Raw genomic sequence first — 17,823 nt, forward strand, 5'->3', positions numbered from 1 at the left:
ATGTGCCCCCCTTCCCAGCTGAGGACCCGCCCCGCCCCACTTAGCCGGGACTCCTTGTACCCCACTTCGGGAGAACCAGCTCCTCCCCTTCCCCTCGTGGGGCACCCGGCTTCCTAATCCGGTGGGGTGGGGCTGTTAAGCCCCCATACCCTCTTTCTTGTTCAGCCCTGGGCTGAGCCAGCTCGGAGTCCTGAGGCTGGAAAGAACCTTCAGCCCTTATTTGCTTCCCCGTGGATAATCTCTGAGGTTCCTGATCCTGCCATTGAAGGGGCTGCAGGGAGAGGCCCTGGTCAGGGAGGGGGGCTGCTGTGAGGACCCAGCCATTGTCTCTTCCCGCCCCCTCCCCCATGACTCTTGGGTTGCTCATGGGGATGAGTCAGGGACCCAAGGGTGCGGTGCGGTGGGGTGGAGGTAATGATGGGGCCCTGCCCCGGCCTTTCCACCCTGGCCCTGGAATGCAGCTGCTTCTGGAAGGGGTGTCTGGCAACGCCTTGGGGGCTCCTTCCCTCCCTCTCTCCCAGAGCCCTCCATTGTTCCTCTTTCGAAGGGTCCCGGGCTTCTGCAGTTCTGACCTCTGACCCCTCTCGCTCCTCACTTCCTCCTCCTCCTTCCCCTCTCCAGCTGCTGCTTCGCAGGGCCGGGGCTGGCTGGGCAGGAAGCTCGTGGCAGGTGTTTGGGGGGAAGAGGGGAGGGAGCAGGAGCCGAGCGAGGCAGCTGGCAGCACCTGTGCCCGAGGGGAGAATGGCCCTTGTCAGGAGCAGCCCATCTCCTTGCACCGCCCCTGCCCCCAGCCTTCTTTCTTTTCTGCCCTCACTTTGGGGCTCCCCCACCGCTCGCCTGCTGGCAGGATGCTGCAGTGATTCTCCTCTGGCCCTTTGTCCCCCCTCAGCCTGGTCTCCAGCATATCCCCGAAGCTGCCGCCCTCCACCTTCCAAAAAGAAGCTGGGACGAGGAGGGGGAAGGGCGGAGGGGCCCTTGGGCTGCTGCCCAGGAGAGGTGTCTCGGTCTGCCTCCTGACTCAGCCCCTTCTCTCTCCCAGGAAGAGGAAATCCCTGAGCTGGAGATCGATGTAGATGAGCTTTTGGACATGGAGAGTGACAGCGCCCGGGCCGCCCGAGTCAAGGTGGGCCGGGGGATGGGGTGCAGCGTGGGGGGTGGGGGAGGGCTCCGTGTGGTACATCCTCCCCATTGGGCCAGAGCCCACTCTCGATAGAGCACCGGCCCTGGAGTCAGGAAGACCTGAGTTCAAATCCAGCCTCAGACACTTGACACTTACTAGCTGTGTGACCCTGGGCAAGTCATTTACTCGGACTGTCTCACCAAAAAACAAACCAACACAAAAAAACCAACTCTGGAGAGTTCCGTGTCTTCAGCTGCAGATACAGGGCTTGGACTTTCAGGTCACTCACCCTCGCTGGCAGCTCTAAACCTTGCCTGGGCTCATGGAGGGTGTCCAGTGTGGGGAGTCAGCATGGGCTTCACTGCTGTGACTCTCTTTCCCACAGGAGCTGCTGGTTGACTGTTACAAACCCACCGAGGTAAGAGCCTGTGTGTGTTGGGGGGGCAGTTCCCCATCCACCCGCCTTTCTCCCCCATCCTTGGGACAGTGTGCTCTAGTGGAAAGAGTGTGCCTTTGACTTCACAGTCAGAACACCTGGGTCTAGGTCCCAGATCCCCTCTAACTCTGAGTGTCCCCTAAGGTCCAGACCTCCCGCACCCCGACTCAGCCTCTGTCTCTCACCAGGCCTTCATCTCTGACCTGCTAGACAAGATCCGAGGAATGCAGAAGCTGAGCACACCCCAGAAGAAGTGAGGCCCCGCCCCCCACCTTAACCCCTTGACTAGGGCGAGAGGTGGGGGCTACCCACCAGGACAATCGCTGCCCACCCTACTGCCCCTGACCTCGTAGCAACAGCAATACTTGAGGGGGGGGCCCTACTGCCTGGGCCTGGTGCCCCGCAGAGGGCCCCTCAAGCCCCTGCTTGGGGCCTTTCTCCCTGCTCCCCCGAGTTTCCGTTTGGGGTTTTTTATTGTTATTAAGCTGAGGGACTTTTTGTGTTTTTATATCGACAGCCGTACAGGCCCTTGAATAAAGCCAGGGCCTGCCTTTTGTGCATTCTGAGCCTGGTCTGTGTGCCTAGGGGGGTGGGATTCAGCATCTCCTCCACACTGGGCACCCCCAGAATGGCCCAGAGAGGGAGGAGTGATGACAGCATTGGAGCAGAGGGGTCCTTCTCCTGGCCTTGACCCCCGGAGGCCTTCAGCCTTCCCCTCAGGCCTCTGTTGCTGTGGTGACAACTCAGAGCTCCATCCCCAGACTGGAGACAGACCTGGCTGGGGAGGCTGGGGATGGGAAGGCGGGAGGGAGGGGTGGTTAGCGGTGCTGATGTCAGCTGGAAGGCATGTGCCCCCTTTCCGGCCTGGGCTTCCGGCCTGGGCTCAGCCATGTGGGCACTGTGCCAACTCCTGCCACCCACTTAGGACTGAAGGAATCAACTAGGACTTTCCCTGCTTTTCTTGGCATGCCCCAAATCTGGTTTCTGCCCTCTAGACCCTGATTGCCTTTGCCCCCTTGTCCACCCCACCCAGCCTAGGCCTTTCAGCGCTGCCAGTTTCCTTGGCCTCCCACCCAGCACTCCTGCCCAAGCCCCCTGGGGAGGGGGGAGCCTGAAGGCTGGGTTTCCAGTGCCCCCATGTGCTACAATATGGTACTGCAATGTAGGAAAGGAGGCCAGAGCCCCTCAGCCCGGGGCTGCTGGGGGCTAGCATTCACAGCGCAGTGGGAAGGCCTGCTGAGGTGTTTGAGGCCAATTCCTTCATTTTCCAGTTGAAATAAAGAGACAGAGGTAGGAAGAGGTTGCCCAGGATGGAGATGGAGCAGCAGCGGCAGCAGCTGTCCTAGGGGAAAGGCATGTGGGGTGGCAGGCCCTGCCCAGCGGTGGGGGCCATCAGCTGAGCCCCCCCCCTCTTTCCCAGGACACACACACACCACAATCCCTTTGGCTTTTTATTTCACTTTTTTTAAACAAAGTCTGGTCCCCTGAGAGAAGGACTTCCCTCCCTTCCTTCCCCCCTCCCCATTCTCTTCCCAACCCCTCTGCTAGAGTTCAGGTCTCCGCTCAATCTTCAGCAGCTCCACCTCAAACACCAATGTGGCTCTACCTGGGAGGGCAGGAAGAACAGGAATAAGGCTTCAGAGCATGGAAGGGGCCAGAAACGGGCCTCCCTCCAGACTCAAAATGGGGGGGAGGGGCGCGAGGTTAGATTACCTGGAATCTTCGGGGGAGCTCCTCGATCCCCATATCCTGTGGGGAGAAGGGAGAGGGGCACCAATGAGGAGCTTTTTGGCCCAGGGCTTCCCTTTCTTCCTCACCTTGGGGGACACTCCATTTAGCCTTCTCCCTAATCAGGCCCTGAGGCAGAAACTAGATGGGGTTCCTGAAGACAAACTAGGCTAAAAGTCAGTGCCTTCGTTGGGGGGGGGGGGAACCTGACCCTCCTTCCTGAGCTAAGTCCTCAGGCTAGGGCTCCCAATGGCCCCTCATGACTGGACCTTAGGTCCTCCAAGACCCAAGGACAGCTTTCAGCAATGTGCAATGACAGACAACAGGCTGCAAGGGGGGGCCCCCCAAAGGCAGCCAGAGCCAAGCAGAATGGACATAGGGAGAGGCCTGACCATCTCCTCTCCTTTGCCCTTCAGCCCCACCCTCAATGGAGCTGGCAATGCCTACTGTGTGCCAACCCTCTTTAGAATTCCACAAAGGGCAGTGCAAGAGATGGGACTTTGAGACGGACCTTCCCAGCCAGAAGCACTGGGGAGAAGGGTCAGTGGCTTGGGGCGGGGCAGGAAGACGAGAAGAAGGCAAGAGCCCCCAGCAGCACTGCCTGAGCAGGCAGGATGACACCTCAGGTGGTGATGGGGACCTCAAGGTCAGCAGTGGAGCCAGCCCTGCCAGCCTGCCTTTCTAGGCAGCTGGACACAGCTGCTTCCTGAGGGCAGGGGCTGGGCCTGTGGACACCAGGCCACACAAGACTGCAGTATAGGCCTGACCCCAAAGCCCTGGTCTCTTACCCAGCTCTGATGGGATCACCAGCTTCCGCTTCTCCCCCTCACACATCCTGGGGGGAGGAAAGCACAGCCCTGAGCAGCCCTGGCAGTCAGATTGCTGGGCCCAACCTCCCAGACTCCCACCCCCCTCACACTTACCCAAGGAGCCCCTGGTCCCAGCCCTTGATGACCTGGCCTGTTCCCAAGGAGAAGACAAAGGGCTGGTCACGGTGCAGACTGCTGTCAAACTCAGTGCCATCTTCCAGCCTCCCCTGCAGAGGGAGAGGGGGAGGGTAAGGCAGCCGGAGGAGAGCTCCAATTCACGGTCACACAATCTAAGGTGACCTAGTCGAACCTGGGCTCCATCGAGGGGCCCCTCCCACCCTCCATGGAACCCCAGCCAAGCCTGCTCACTGTGTAATGGATGTGGAGCACATCACCCTTGCGGGACTTGAGGGGGCAGTGGTCCACCCGCTTTTTTACTCCGATCTGGAGCTTTCGCTTCCCCTCCCCTGCCCTGGTGGGCAGGACACCCAGGCAGAGGGACAGGAAGACCAGAAGCCAGCTCAGCTGCATGACCCTGTGGGCACAAAGCCACCCCCCACAAGCAGGGGAGGACAGAAGAGGTGGTCACTTGGAGGTGGGGGACTTCACCCCCAAAGCCCCACAGGATCCCAGGCAAAGGGTAGAGACCAGCCAGGTGCCCACCACCCTTGTAGCAGAGCGTGCCCACCCCTCCATCAGTGAGTTATCCCTCAGGGATCCCCCCCACCCCCCCACCAGGCTTCGGCAGCCACGCTTACCTGTCCATGGCAAAGGGGGCTTGACCTTTGAGCCCAGCAGCGGGGGGAGGGGACGAGGGGAAGACACAGCAGCCGGGGGTCCTGCCCCAAAGCTGTCGACACGGATCCCACCCCCCAATCCCGCTCATTCCCTGCCCTGATCCCCTGCCCTTCAATCTCCTCCTGTGCCCTTGGTGGCCTCTCCCTTCCGCAAGGTCCAGACCCTCTCTGGCTGCTCCCCTGCAGACCCCACGGGCACCCCCCACTCCCGCCACACCCAAGCCCCTCCAGCCCAGCACACCCACACCTCTCCAACGGATGGGGGGCGCCCCCTGGGGACCCACACGTCTCCCGGGGGCTCTGGAGAGCCCCTGTCCGCGGGGGTGACCCCCCAGGCCTGCCCCCCTCCGCCCCCAGGGGCGCCCCCCCAGCTCTGAGCCCGCGGGGGTCTGCGGGGCACCCACACAGGGCCCGGGTCTGGCGCCCGCTGCTCCCTTTCCACCCACACCACCTCTCCTGGTGGGGTCCGGGGCCGACCTCGGCCCCAGACCCGCCCTCCCCGGAGGAGGCCTGCCCGGCTCCCAGGGTTATCCCCCCGGCCGCGGGGTGCCTGGGCCCCGCTCTTCAGGGGCTCTGCCCCACAGCCCGATGCCCCGCCCACCTCCGCGCTAGGGTCCGCCTCCTGGCCTATGGCTGCGCGTCTCCGCGGGGCCGGCCCCGCCCCCAGGCCCAAGGCCCCGCCCTCGCTCACGACCCGGCCCCTTGTGGGTCCGGGTCCCGCCCCCGGAGCTCCAAGGTCCGTTAGCCCTGGCCCCGGCCCCTGACTCGGGGCCCCACCTCCTCCTCGATCAGCCCCCGCCCCTTGGCCTGGGGCCCCGCCCCCTGTCGAATAAGACTCCGCCCCTTGCGGCATCACCGGGCCTGTAATGCCCCGGGGCCCCTCTCCCTGCTGCCCTGGTCCCTCGGCGACCCCCGGGGCCCCGGCCCCGGCCCCGGCCCCGTCCCCGTCCCCGCCCCGGGCTGCGGCCCCCCGCTCACCTCCTCACCGCGCCCCCTGAATCCCGACCAGCGCCGCCGCCGCCGCCAACACTGCGCACGCGCCGCCACCACGCCTCGGCCGGGGCCACGCCGCCCTCCGTCATTGGTCAGAGCGGCGCATGGTCCCGCCTCCAGAACCGCCTCTGTCACGTGAGGCCGCGGGGGTCGGTCTGATAGTGAAACCTGCGGACCCATGCCGGAGGTGATGTCACTTCCTCTTTCTACTCTTTCTCCTCTCCCCAACGCCCCTACCCGAGTGCCGGCTTCCCGGTTTTAGGGTTAAGAGCGACTTCCGACCGGGTCACCCCTACTTCCGGCCGGACGCAGCGCGGGTCGTGCGAGTTCCCGCTGCCTCAAGGGCTTGGGCGCCATTTTGCCCTCAGCCCTTCCCCACCCCTCGTGGGCCCTGCCTCAGTTTCCCCTCCTGGCTCAGGCTTCATGGCCAGTCCCTTGCCTCGGAGCCTCCGCCTGTCCCTGTGCGGGAGTGGGCCCGTGGTTTGGAGCCTAGGCCTTGGGGGCCGTGCGACCCTGGATGACCCACGTGCTGTGCCTGTGCCTCAGTTTCTCCGTCTGGATGATAGGCACGTAGCCTAACTTCCGTGCATGTGCAGGGAGCCTCATCTGGCCGAGTCCCTCCCTCCCCGAATAAGAATCCTTGCCCCAACCTGCAGAACAAGGGGTGTCCATTCCCAGCTTGACCGTCTTCAATGAAAGGGGGCTGGACACCTCCCCTTCCCCTTCCCCTTCCCCTCGGCGGTCAGTTTGCCCTTGTCCCAGGAACCTAGATCTAGGGCTTGAGGGAAGGGCCACTCGGCCCAGGAGGCCAGCCCCCTGGGGTCCTGGGTCCTGGGTCCTGGGTCCTGGGTCCTGGGTCCTGGGTCCTGGGTCCTGGCCCGGCCCTGCCCAGACTGGAAGACAAGCCGCTGGCGGTAGCCGATCCTGAGGCTGTTCACCTCCGGGCAGGAGCCAGGAAACGGGTCCTCTTAGCTGCCAGAGTTAGGAATGACCTTGGCGGGGCAGAGCTTCAAAAGTATGCCTTCCCCACAGCATGACCGTCAGAGCCACAGGAGGAGGGAGTGTGCAAGGCTCGAACCCTGGGCTCCTCTTCCTATTAGATCCTAAGATTTAAGGATTTTCAGATTTCCAGTGCAGAAAGTGAAAGCAGGCTCCAGAGAGAAGAGAACCTGCCCAAGGTCACGGAGAGCCACATTTGGGGGGTGGGGAAGGGGAAGGGGGCTCTCCTTTGAAAATGTTCTTTAGAGACGTGCCCTCATCGTTCTGATTCAAAGAGAGTCCAGACTCAAGCCCTAGACTGGAAAAATCCTGGGTCTCCATTAATTAACTCCCGGAACTCACTTTCCCTGGAACGTCTGTTTCCTATTAAGTTATAGGATTGCCTTGAAAGGACTTAGAAATAAATAAGCCACAGTCTACCCCATTCCTGTTACAAATGAGAAACGACTTCTGTCCTCCACAGGAGGCATGTGACTTGCCCAGGCCATCAGGACTCAAACCTAGGTCCTTAGACTCCGGACCCAATGCTTGTTCTGGGTGGCTTCCTTGGTCACAGGAGACCCACCAAGGTCCATTCTGGCTCTGAAGTTCAGTGATTCTAGCGTTGGCCTGCTTAGACCCGGGTTCTTTAGCCCACACCTGGTTGGGGGGGGGGGGGGAAGCTCGCTGGACCCCTTGCCCTTCCCACTGTAGGGGATGATGAACAACTAGGTGGGGGTGTGAGAATGTCTGGTTGGGGAGTGAGAGGAATCAGGTGCCGGTGAGTAAGCAGCCTGTTCATACCACAGGTGCTGCCCAGAAAACTGTAGGGGAGAAGCAGAAGGAAAGGGTGAAAGGAGAGGATTGAGCTAACAAGGAAAAGGGGGCCATAAGGCCCTCCACGGTTTGGTGCCCACCTGCCTACCTCCATCCTAGGTCCTACCTCCTACCTCCATGGCCTTCTGTGTGTTCTGGTCAGAAGGTAAAATTCCACCTCCTGCCCATGTTTATTTGCCCAAGGCGGTCTGTGTCTGGAATGTGCTCCCTCTTCACCTGGGAGCTAGGGATGAATACCCCTCACTAGCTGGCTGCATTACCTACTGGGAATGAGTCCTTTCCAGCTTCTGGGTCTCATCTCCTCCTCTCTACAGTGGGGGTCTCTAAGGGCCTTTTCCAGTGCAGGAGGTTGGCTTGGGAGGGGGCGTTAGGCAGGTGTGAAGCTTTTGGCCTGTTTCTTTTCTGTCAGGGTATGGGAAGAATTAACTAACAAAAACATCCCATTGCTGGTGTTCCACCTTGAGGCACGGATGAGATCCCTGGAGGCCCCCCCCCATGCCTCCCACAGTGTAGCAGGACGGTGGTAGGCTTGGCACAGTTCCATGTGATGATGCATCTCTGCATAGAGAGGAGTCTAGGTCACAACTTTTTTCATCTTTTTTAAGAGGTCTGGGGGTCACACCATCCATGTACCAAAGCCAAGAACATTCTTGGTGGCTCTGGAATTTCCCCACCTTTCTTCATCCCACTGTCAATTGGCAGGGGAAGGCAGTGAGGAATTCAGTGACACGGTGTTTGTCTGGGCAAGGGAGGGCATTAAATAAAGAGAGTTGAATCCCTTTTACCCCAAACCAGTGACCTCCCCTGCCCTGCCCTGCCCTTCCCCTCCAAGCATAGCAGCTTAGGGTGACAGATCACTCCAAGAGGTCTGGACTTCCTCTGTAGCAGCAGCTCCCTTCCCCGCTGTAGCCATTGGCACAATGCCCCAACAGGGCTCCCCATCCCATCGTGGGGTTGGGGCCGAGGAAGGGATGTCCCATCAGAATCCAGGAAGGGCCGTGTCACCTTCGAAGCTTCTTGCACCTGAGGTAGGACACGAAGGTCAAACTCAGACACATAAACAAAGGCATAAACCAGAGAAAGCCCGAATGAGCCCATCCTAAAAAGCAGGTAAACTAGCTGGTCACAGAGATTGTTTTGTCTGCAAGTGCAGCCTCAAACACAGGAATGGCTTAACAAGTGCTTGTTAAAGGGGACTGTAATCAGCCTGATGGTGCTTGTCCAGAATCTTGGAGGAGTAAGTGTGGAGTGGGGGGGGGGGGGGGGGGGGGATGCCTATGTCCCCATACTAGAGAGGATGATAGAAAGGAATTATGTCAGGGCTGGGAGGGCCCTTAGAATACGGAATGGCAGGCCTGGGGTGGCCTCTTAGGACATGGAATGGCAGGGCTGGGAGGGTTCTTAGAACAGAGAATGGCAGGGATGGAGGGGACTGTGGAGAGCTTGTTCAGTTCATTTCCCAGATGGGATAACTGAGACCTACAAAAGACAAGTGACCCCCACAACCTTATCCTAAGCTCTTCTTCATTTCAGTGACCTTTGGCTGTTGGCAAGGATAACAGCCTGGCTGCTCCACCTGGCTGGTATTCACCCACACCATAATTGCTTCTCAGACCCTCAGATCCTCTGGCGTTGGACTAGATGAACCCTAAGATTTCTTCATACTCTGAATCCTGTGAACTCTGGTTCACAAAGTTCAGACTATCTTGTCCCTTGATTTCCACCCCTGCTCCTCTGACTTACATATACCCGAGGATGGGCCCAGAAGTCCTCTGACGCTCCTTCCAACCCTGAGTTTGGGGGTGTGGGGTTTTGTCTGTTTGTGGGAATAAGCTTGTGCCTGTTCCTGCTCCTGGAAATACCTTCTTCAGAAGACTTGCCCATTCTTTTCCTTGGCCTCCTCCTCCCTCTCTGACCTGGTCCCATTCTACTCACCTGCAGGTGTCTGGGTTGAATTCTAGGCCCCGCCCTTGGCAACGCAATAAGCTTCGGCGTCTGCAGCGACAGGTGCAGGTTCGAGGATCGGGGCGCTGGCGTCTCTGGGCACATCTAGGACATTGGGGCCTGGGGCTGGCAGCAGCAAAAGGAAGGAGTCCCGTGGTTAGCTTGAGGCCAAGGAGTAGGAAGTGTAGGAGGGGAGAGGCAAGATCTCTAAGGGCAGGAGGGCCAGGCTTCCCAATCCCTGAGGCAGGAACAGGGTCAGAGCAAAGGGGATCTCTAGGGACCTCGGGCGATGGTGCTGAAGCCGAATAAGGCACTTCCAATGACAGCTTCCTGACCCGCGATGTTTCTGTAGCCCAAACGGGGAGACTAGCAATGAGCTCACCTGATGGGCTTCACGAAAGTGTCCTTTTTTGGTCTGAAAAGCAAGAAGGGAGAGTGAGGATCTAGGCCCTTGACAGATGTCATGCTTTCCCTCAGCCCCACTCCCAGCCTTAGCCTTCTGCCCCTCCAGCCTTCTTTTGACCCCTTCTCCCCTGTCCCCTCCCTACCTGCATTCACATTGGCTGTGCTCCACAAGGGACATCTCCCCCAGGTGACTGCTCAGGTACCTGATCATCAGGATCTGTCCTCGGAGTGAAGATTTGGGAGACAGAGAGAGAACTGTGGGTGGGGGGAAGGGGGGAAATCCCAGGGACAAACTACAAAGACGTGGGACTTTAAATTTGGAAGGGATCTCCAGTTATTTTACAGATGAGGAAACTGAGGCCCAGACAAGGAAAATGACCCCCAGGTAACCTGTCCAAGGTAACACAAGTAATGTGAATGGCAGAGGCAGGATTGAAGCTCAAGGTGTCTGGTTCCAAAGCTGGGGCTCTTTCCACTATGCTCGTGAGCCATGAGGAGGTCTAGGCCAGCAGAATGCAGTCAGGACCTAGCGCCCACTCTGAGCTTCCAGCAATGCCACCATCTAGAGGCTGACGCTGCCCATGGAATGGCCAGACGCTTTCTCCGACAGGGTCCCCACTGCTGCCTCCCCATACCACACCAGTACCTGCATTCGGACGTGGCGCTGGCTAGTAGGCACACACTCCAGAGCCTCATCATGGCAGCAGCCTCCACATCGCTGCAAGGTCACGCAGCTAGGCACCAGCCGGTGGGCCACCTCGCCTGGGAACTCCAGGCTCAAGGGCACCAGCACCTCCCGGGGCTGGCAGGAGGCTCGGCTGAACACCTCCAGCCAGGGAACCACTGAGGAAAGGAGAACTGCCTTTTCCTAAGCACTCTTCCAAAATGTCTCTCTTCCTCCTCCCAGGACTTGGCCTGCTCTTCTTTTTACCCTTCCCGACACCCAGAATAGATGCAATTATCTCAGCTCCAGCCCTCCCTTCTAGACCTCAGATCCTAGAATGAGCTATCTCCCCATAGACTCCCTCCTAATTTTCATCCTCTTACCTTTCTGTTGGTGGTGGGGCCCCTCGGGTGGGGAACTGAAAGTCTGTAGGGGAAACAAGACCTTAGGCTTCTATAATGGAACATGGGAACGGGGGTGGGGTGGGGGGCACCTGTCACCCAGTCCTAGAACCCTGCCACTTCCTGAGGAGATCCTCACTGTTCCCTAGGGCTTCACCCCTTTTCCAGAAAAGGAGATGTCATTTCTATGACTCCTTCCCTGACCACCCTACCATAGTCACCTCTCCCTAACATCTCAGAAGAAATGCAAGCCACTTTGGGCATTGTAAGTTATCTCTGCATGTGGATCCAATTCAATTCAATGACTATGATGTAAGGAAAACAATGCTACTTCATTTGGAGGTCAGAGGGCCTGGGTTCAAATCCCAGTTTCATCCCTTGCTGCTGGGGTGACAGTTCTGGCCCTCAGTATCTACACCTGAAAGGAAGGAGTTGGACATGACTTTACGCTCTGTTCCAGCGCTAAATTCAGACTCCTTCCAGCTGTTAATGAATTGCCACAGGCAGAGCCCTGAGCTAAGTCTTTGGAGAAATCACACTGTAGACGTGGAAACTCTATTATCCAGAAACTTAGTATCTACTGGGAGCTACCAGGGCCCTTGGAGAACCTGTAGGCAAATGCCCACAGTTTCTGGGGGTGGACAGTGGCGCAGAGAGAACCGACTAGTCCAAGGTCACATAGGCAGCAAGTAGCCAACTGTTTCATTTGTCACCCCACCCCACCTCCTTGCCTTGCCCAGTCAATGGTAAGGTGCTAGGGAAAAGCTCCTTGAATTGCATTGAAATAGGGCTAGACTCTGAGCCTGCCTCCTGGTTACAAACCCAGGGTTCTACTCTCGGTGGGAGCTGCTTCTCAGCTAATACCGATGGGTGCCCTCCCCATCCTGGAGGGCACTGCCTCCCTAGGCTCGGCCCGCAGTCAATATTTGCCGAAGCATCGATCAATACATCAGCCCAGCTCCGTGTTCTTCGGCAGCTCCCTCACCCGTGGGCCCCGTGCCCTCTGGCCGTTGTTGTCCAGCCAGCCAGGGTCAGGGAGGGGCACGGCTGGCAAGAGGCCGGATCCTACCAGAAAGGAGAACGCGGTTCCCGCCCCGGGGCTAGTCCAGAGAAGAGGGTGCAAGGGGGAAGGGACCAGAGGGGAGACAACACCCCCCCAGCCAAGGCTGGCGGTGCCAGCAGGGGTGCCTGTCCCCCGCCGATGCCCTCGGCCGTCCCGGGTGCCCGAGGGTTGGTTCTTGCGTGATGGATGCCCAGGGCAGCCCGGCGCTGGCACTGGCCCGGACCCACCCCACGAGGGGCCTCGGCCCGCGCCGTGGCTCCACTTCCTTCCGTCAACCTTGGGAGAGGGCAGCGGGAGCGAGGGCGCACCTACCTGCGCCGGGGCTCCGGGGGGCAGCGGCGGCAGCAGCAGCAGCAGCAGCAGGGCGGCCAGTAGGAGGGGGCTCATGGTGCCCGCGGGGCTCCCGCATCGTCCTAGCCCGGGGGTGGGGGCAGGCGCGAGGGGAGCCCCATGGCGGGGCCGCGGGGCGCAAGCTGCGGCGCGGTGCCCGAGGAGGCAGCGGCGGTGGCGGCGGCGGGGACACGGGCGGCCGGGGCTGCGGGGGGCCGAGCCCGGGCAGCTCATGTGACCCAGACACGCGCTCCCCCCCCCCCGGCCGGGGGGGGGGGGGCCGGGCGGCGGCCGGGAAGGGGGTAGGGGGGGGGGGGCAGAGGGGGCGGGCTGCCCGCGGCCCGCACCCCCAGCCCGGGCCGCTCCCCCTAGGGCTGCACACGCCCCCTCCCTCCCTCCCAGTCTGCTGGCTCTGACCGGGTGGACAGCTCTCGCTCACGCCTGGGGCTACCGCCCACGTGGGAGGGAAGAAGCCCAGAGGGCTCCGGCCGCCGAAGGGGCAGCGCCCAGAGCCGGACCCTGGCCGAAGGCAAGGCCTGCGGGAAGACCGGAGGCACAAGGGAGGAGTCAGACACCCACTGACAATGACTTTATTGCACACGGGCAGCAACGGTCCAGATGGGCACCGGGCCCCTGTCACCCTCTCCGGGGCCGGGGGCCGGGAAGGGAAGAAGGGTCGCAGGTCATTTCCCGGGGTGCGGCTGGGGGCTCTGGGGCTTCTGCAGTCTCTCCTGCTGGAGCCTGGCGCTGTTCGCCCTGGAGGGGAAAGTCTGAGGTGACCCCAGGAGCAGGGGGAGGGCCCGAGGGCAGGGAAAGAGGAGAGCCGGGCCTCGAGACTGAGAGGGAGTCCCTGGATCTGGGAACGCGTTGTTCCTCCCTACGTGCCTTTGCTCAGCTCTTTCCGAGACCGCCGCGTCCTCCTCGTCCCCCTTCACTCGCTAAATTCTTCCGACCTGCTCTGGGCAGCCCAGGCTCAGTGCCCTTCCCCCAGGAAGCCTGTCCCTCCTCGTTCATGCCTCCCCCTACTCTGGACTTCCCGAAGCTCTTGGCTTTGCTCGTCTCTGGATCTGGGACATAGAATAACATTTACAAGGAGGTCCATCTAAGAGGGGCAGAGGCAGGCTGCCTTCAATTTTGTATCTGTTTCCACGCGGCCACAGGGCTCTGCGCCCAGGGGGCGACGCTTCCTCAAGGTCTGTGGGCACGGATGTAGTGGGGAGTGTCCACAGCACCCAGCCCTCCCACTCTGGAGTTCTAAATGCCGGGCTCCTCGGAGGAGAAGGGGGCAGAGACCTGGCCCTGCTTCTGCTCTCGTTGTAGATGGCCATGATAACTCTGTCCTTCTCATCCATAAAGCTTCGGTGGACCTGCTCCAGCTTTCTGCAGGAGGAACAAGGTTAGGCGTCTGCTTCTCCTCCGAGGCGGGCGGTCACCCCCTGAGCTCTTCCCGATTGCTGAGGGCAGGTTACCTGAAGGCAATGTAGTGCATCACCATGCCTCCCACCATCAGCAGGAGGCAGTATCCCAGAACTTGATGGTTCTGCCGCTGCTGCCTCTGCCGAGAGCCTCCATAGTCCTCGGGACGCACCCTGTGGAACTGGGCCCAGTACCGAGCATCGGCTGAGGACCAGGAGCTGCAAGGGAACAGGCATAGCAGAGAGAGGGCATCCTTGGGGGCTGGGAGGAGAGCCGTGGGCTGCGGTGGGAACAGGTTGGTGGCAAACGGCCAGCGAAGCAGGGGGGATACAGAGAGCGGAGGGCTGGGGGCTGGGGAGTCTGGCCTTCACCTGGAGCCGGAGGCAGAGGCAGAGGCAGAGGCAGAGGCAGGGCGGTAGCTCTGGTAGGGAGACTGGGAGGTGTGATAGGGAGGTGGCGTGGAGCCCCGAACGTCGAGCCGGCTGTCATAGTCTCGCCGGCTGGATTCCTTGCTCAAAACCCGGTAGGCTTCATTCAACTCCACAAACTGGTTGTGGAGGGCAGGGTTCTTTGGGTCTCGGTCAGGGTGCAGCTGCGGGTAGGGGTGGGGAGAAGGGTATCTGTGAGGGGGGTTCTCCCAGCCTGTCTTATTCCTCCCCTAAGCCCAGGCCTCCCCTGTAACGGCTTCACGATACCTTTTCTTTCTAATCCCAGCCCAAACTTGGTGCCCTATTTCGGAGGCTATGGGAGTGGAATGATGCCTGTCTCCATCCATCTTTTCCCTTGTTTAAGTCTTACCCTAGCAGTCCATCTCCTCCATACAGCCTCCCTGGGTTTCCCCAGGCTAGGAGACTCTTCCCCCGCTCCACATCCCCTATTGTATGCTTCTTTGCTGAATGGACTTGGTAATCCCGTATATTACAGGGATCTGGGGACTGTAAGCTCCATGAGGGGAGGCTACTGGTCTCACCCAAACATTGTGGCTCCCCAGCATATGGTTCAGTAGGGGCCTAATAAATATGTGAACGAGTGAATGACTGAATTTTGTAGGACAAAGGGGATGAAAATGGCACAAAGATTGCTCCCCCCCAGCCTTCTGGGTGTCCGTAGTGAGGCCCCTGCACTTACCACACGCCCCAGCCTGGCTCCAGGCCCAGACATTTCTCAACCGAAAAGGCAGGACAGGGAAGGGTATTCCAGGTTCCTCCAATCCTGTCTTTCCTTATCTCTCTAAAGTCTCCTCTGAGACCCCAGCTCCCCACTGATCCCGAGGGCCAGGCCTGCCCGTGGCACTCCCTCCCACTCATCAGACGCCCTGGGACTGATAGGGAAGGTCGTTCTCCCCCAAAGCTGATAGAGCTTAGTAAAACGTGACTTCCCGGGTCCTGAGTCCCCCCCAGTGCCTAGGACTTCGAGTAGAGGACAGCGTCTACACCCCCTGCTTCCCCAGGGCCCCCTGGAGCTAAGGTTCTCAGAATCTTTGCCCACACCAAGCCTGGGACCTGTCCAAGGTCACAAAGCTTACAAGCGTCAGAACAGAGGTCTTTTGACTCAGAGCCCAAGGCTCCTTTCCCTACTCAGCTCTTGCAAAGAGTTGGGGGCGGGTGAGGCAATGGAATGGGGGTGGCAATGCCAGCCTCAGCACCTCCCTCCTTCCCCAGATCCCAAAGCTCCCACCAAAGCCTTCTGGCCCAGACACACCTCTTTGGATTTGGCAAAAAAAGCCCGTTTGACTTCCTTCATGCTGGCATCTGGACGGATCCCCAGAAGCTCATAATAGTTACTCTGTCTTGCCCTGCACAGAAGATGGGGGGTGGGGACTGGATAGTTCTGGGAATCTCAGAAATAATGGGAACATACCTGGTTACCCCAGAGAGGGTCTGGGGCTGGGCAGACAGAAGGGCCCTGAGCAGATCAAGCCAGCCTCTCTTACAAGGGACCAACACCCTTGTTTTACAGATGGGGAAACTCAGAGGCCCAGAAAGGGGATCAAACCCTGTCCTCTGGGTCCCAAACGCGGTGCGCTTTATGGGGCATAGACTGTGGGAGCTGGGAGGGGCCGTAGCCAAACAGGCAGAAAACCACTGAAAAGGGATGAGTCGGGGACCCCCTGGTCCAACCCCCTCATGATATAAAGAGGGCATGGCCCTGGAGAGCCTGCGTCCTGGACAGGACCAGAGCCAGGCCTGGGGCCAGGGTCTCTCCCTCCGCTGCCCAGACTCACCTCAGGCAGACAGTGGAGCTGAGGGGCCTGGCAGAAGGAGGGCATCGGGGACACAGCTGGCAGAGGTGAGGGACCAGACGGAGGAGGGGCATTTCTGTGCCTGGGGGAAGATGGGCAGGACATGGAAAAGTCACCCAGGCTGGTACTTGACTAGCTGATCTCTGAACTCCCTTGGGTGGGTCGGGAATCTCTGACAGTGGGGATAGCCTGGGGCGGGCTTCTTGAGAGTGGGGATACTTGGGGGAGGGGTTCTCAGTCAACGGGGAAAGGGCATGGGGGGGGCTTCTGTCATTGGGGACCCTGGGAGTTTGTCTTCCACTGGGGGACACTGGGGGAAGGGAACAAAAGCATTTATTAATCACCTACTATGTGAGCACTTTACAAATATGATCTCATTTGATCCTCACAACAGCCTGGTGACATAGGTGCTGCTATGATTCCCATTTTACAATTGAGAAAACTGAGGCAGATATAGGAGACGTGCCTAGGTTCACACAGCTAGCAGGGGCTTGAAGCTGGATCTGAGTTCAGGCTCATTGGATTACTCAATTCACCACCTGGGGGGGGACAGCCGGGGGTCTCTGACACGGGAGGGCAGTGAAGTTCTCTGACAATGGGGGTCTCTGACATACTGAGGGGCAGTAGGGGTCTGACACTGGGGGGCAGTGGGGGGGTCTCTGACATTGGTGAGCAGTGGGGGTCTCTGACATTGGGGATGCTGGAAGATCGGACCTTCGGGACACTAGGGGATCTGGTATTAGGGGGCATTGGAGGCCACCGATAAAAGGGGACACTGGGGGGTCTCTGACATTGGGGACCTGGGGTGTCTTTGACATTGGGGGACTGACACTGGGGTGTCCGGCGTTGGGGGGGTCCCTCCCAGTGGGGAAGGAGAGGCTGACAGGAGAAGAGGGTCCGCCCGTGGAGGTGCTTGCGGAGGGGCAGATTCTCACCCACCCAGGGGAAACTGAGGCAGAAGGAATCTCTCTTCCCCGCAACCAGGGGAAGCCCCGCGTACTGGGCTCCGCAAAAAAGGCCGGCGTCCCCCCGCCCCCCAACCTTGATTTTAGGGGAGGGACCGGGGCACGAAGCCCCGCCCCCACGCACCGCCTCTGCACCCCCCCTTCCGCCCCCCCGCCCCCCACGTCCGCCAGAACACTCACGGGAGCTCCAAAGCCCGACACCCGCGCCGCCATTTCCTTCTCCTGCCCGGGCCACGCCCCTCTCCCGCCTCCAGGAGCTTACAATTGGTCCACGCTGCTCCTAGTCCCGCCTACTGGGCCCACAAATACGGTTGACGTCGCCCCACCCACCACACATCCTCAGCTGCTCCCATTGGCTCTAGCGCTCCTCGGCCCGCCCATGAAGCGATGGAGGCGTAAGGAGCGGACCCGACGTCCTGGAGTCCCGCCCCCAGAGGCCCCGCCCCCGCCCCTCCCTGTTTCTTCCTCCTCTCTTCCTCATTGCCTGCATTGAGGGCTGTGTGTCATGGGGAGGGGTCCAGGCCTGGAGAGTAGAGGTTTCTCAGAGCCTGTCTCACCCAATCCCCTTGTTTTACAGAGAAGGGAACTGAGGCCCAAGGAGGTCAAGTGACTTGTCCAGGGTCAGAGCCCAAGATTCCATATCTGGCTGATTCCATCAAGTGCAGACCCCACCCCCGTTTCCAACACACAAGTGG

General features: G+C 60.1%; 4 protein-coding genes across 5 annotated transcripts; 1 reads left to right on the plus strand and 3 right to left on the minus strand.

The window, feature by feature from the left end:
• The first annotated feature begins 371 nt into the window (after window positions 1-371).
• On the plus strand, window positions 372-2,116 carry PPP1R14B (protein phosphatase 1 regulatory inhibitor subunit 14B). Its single transcript, XM_027856126.1, has 4 exons — window positions 372-548; window positions 590-1,123; window positions 1,506-1,538; window positions 1,745-2,116. Exons 1-4 carry the CDS (start codon window positions 372-374, stop codon window positions 1,811-1,813), a joined length of 813 nt encoding a protein of 270 aa, XP_027711927.1. The 3' UTR covers window positions 1,814-2,116.
• Window positions 2,117-3,053: 937 nt separating this feature from the next.
• FKBP2 (FKBP prolyl isomerase 2) lies at window positions 3,054-5,987 on the minus strand. 2 transcript variants are annotated; one of them, XM_027855969.1, is made up of 6 exons: window positions 5,869-5,987; window positions 4,463-4,628; window positions 4,208-4,320; window positions 4,073-4,119; window positions 3,270-3,305; window positions 3,054-3,162 (listed from the first exon to the last, which is right to left on the minus strand). In XM_027855969.1, the coding sequence occupies exons 1-6, from the start codon at window positions 5,970-5,972 to the stop codon at window positions 3,101-3,103; spliced, it is 528 nt and encodes a 175-aa protein (XP_027711770.1). In that variant the 5' UTR covers window positions 5,973-5,987; the 3' UTR covers window positions 3,054-3,100. The 2 variants fall into 2 exon arrangements, with proteins under 2 accessions (XP_027711770.1, XP_027711769.1); XM_027855968.1 differs by lacking the exon at window positions 5,869-5,987 and adding an exon at window positions 4,852-5,057.
• A 2,284-nt stretch (window positions 5,988-8,271) lies between these two features.
• On the minus strand, window positions 8,272-12,739 carry VEGFB (vascular endothelial growth factor B). The gene is made up of 7 exons (XM_027856127.1): window positions 12,488-12,739; window positions 11,095-11,137; window positions 10,694-10,890; window positions 10,191-10,264; window positions 10,025-10,057; window positions 9,634-9,768; window positions 8,272-8,721 (listed from the first exon to the last, which is right to left on the minus strand). Exons 1-7 carry the CDS (start codon window positions 12,737-12,739, stop codon window positions 8,700-8,702), a joined length of 756 nt encoding a protein of 251 aa, XP_027711928.1. The 3' UTR covers window positions 8,272-8,699.
• DNAJC4 (DnaJ heat shock protein family (Hsp40) member C4) lies at window positions 12,736-17,481 on the minus strand. Its single transcript, XM_027856128.1, has 9 exons — window positions 17,455-17,481; window positions 17,309-17,408; window positions 16,146-16,245; window positions 15,623-15,716; window positions 14,293-14,513; window positions 13,975-14,139; window positions 13,799-13,881; window positions 12,833-13,261; window positions 12,736-12,755 (listed from the first exon to the last, which is right to left on the minus strand). The coding sequence occupies exons 1-9, from the start codon at window positions 17,479-17,481 to the stop codon at window positions 12,736-12,738; spliced, it is 1,239 nt and encodes a 412-aa protein (XP_027711929.1).
• Window positions 17,482-17,823: the final 342 nt, after the last annotated feature.

This window comes from Vombatus ursinus, unplaced genomic scaffold (assembly GCF_900497805.2).
Source record: "Vombatus ursinus unplaced genomic scaffold, bare-nosed wombat genome assembly UNPS02011369.1, whole genome shotgun sequence".
Taxonomy (NCBI): domain Eukaryota; kingdom Metazoa; phylum Chordata; class Mammalia; order Diprotodontia; family Vombatidae; genus Vombatus; species Vombatus ursinus.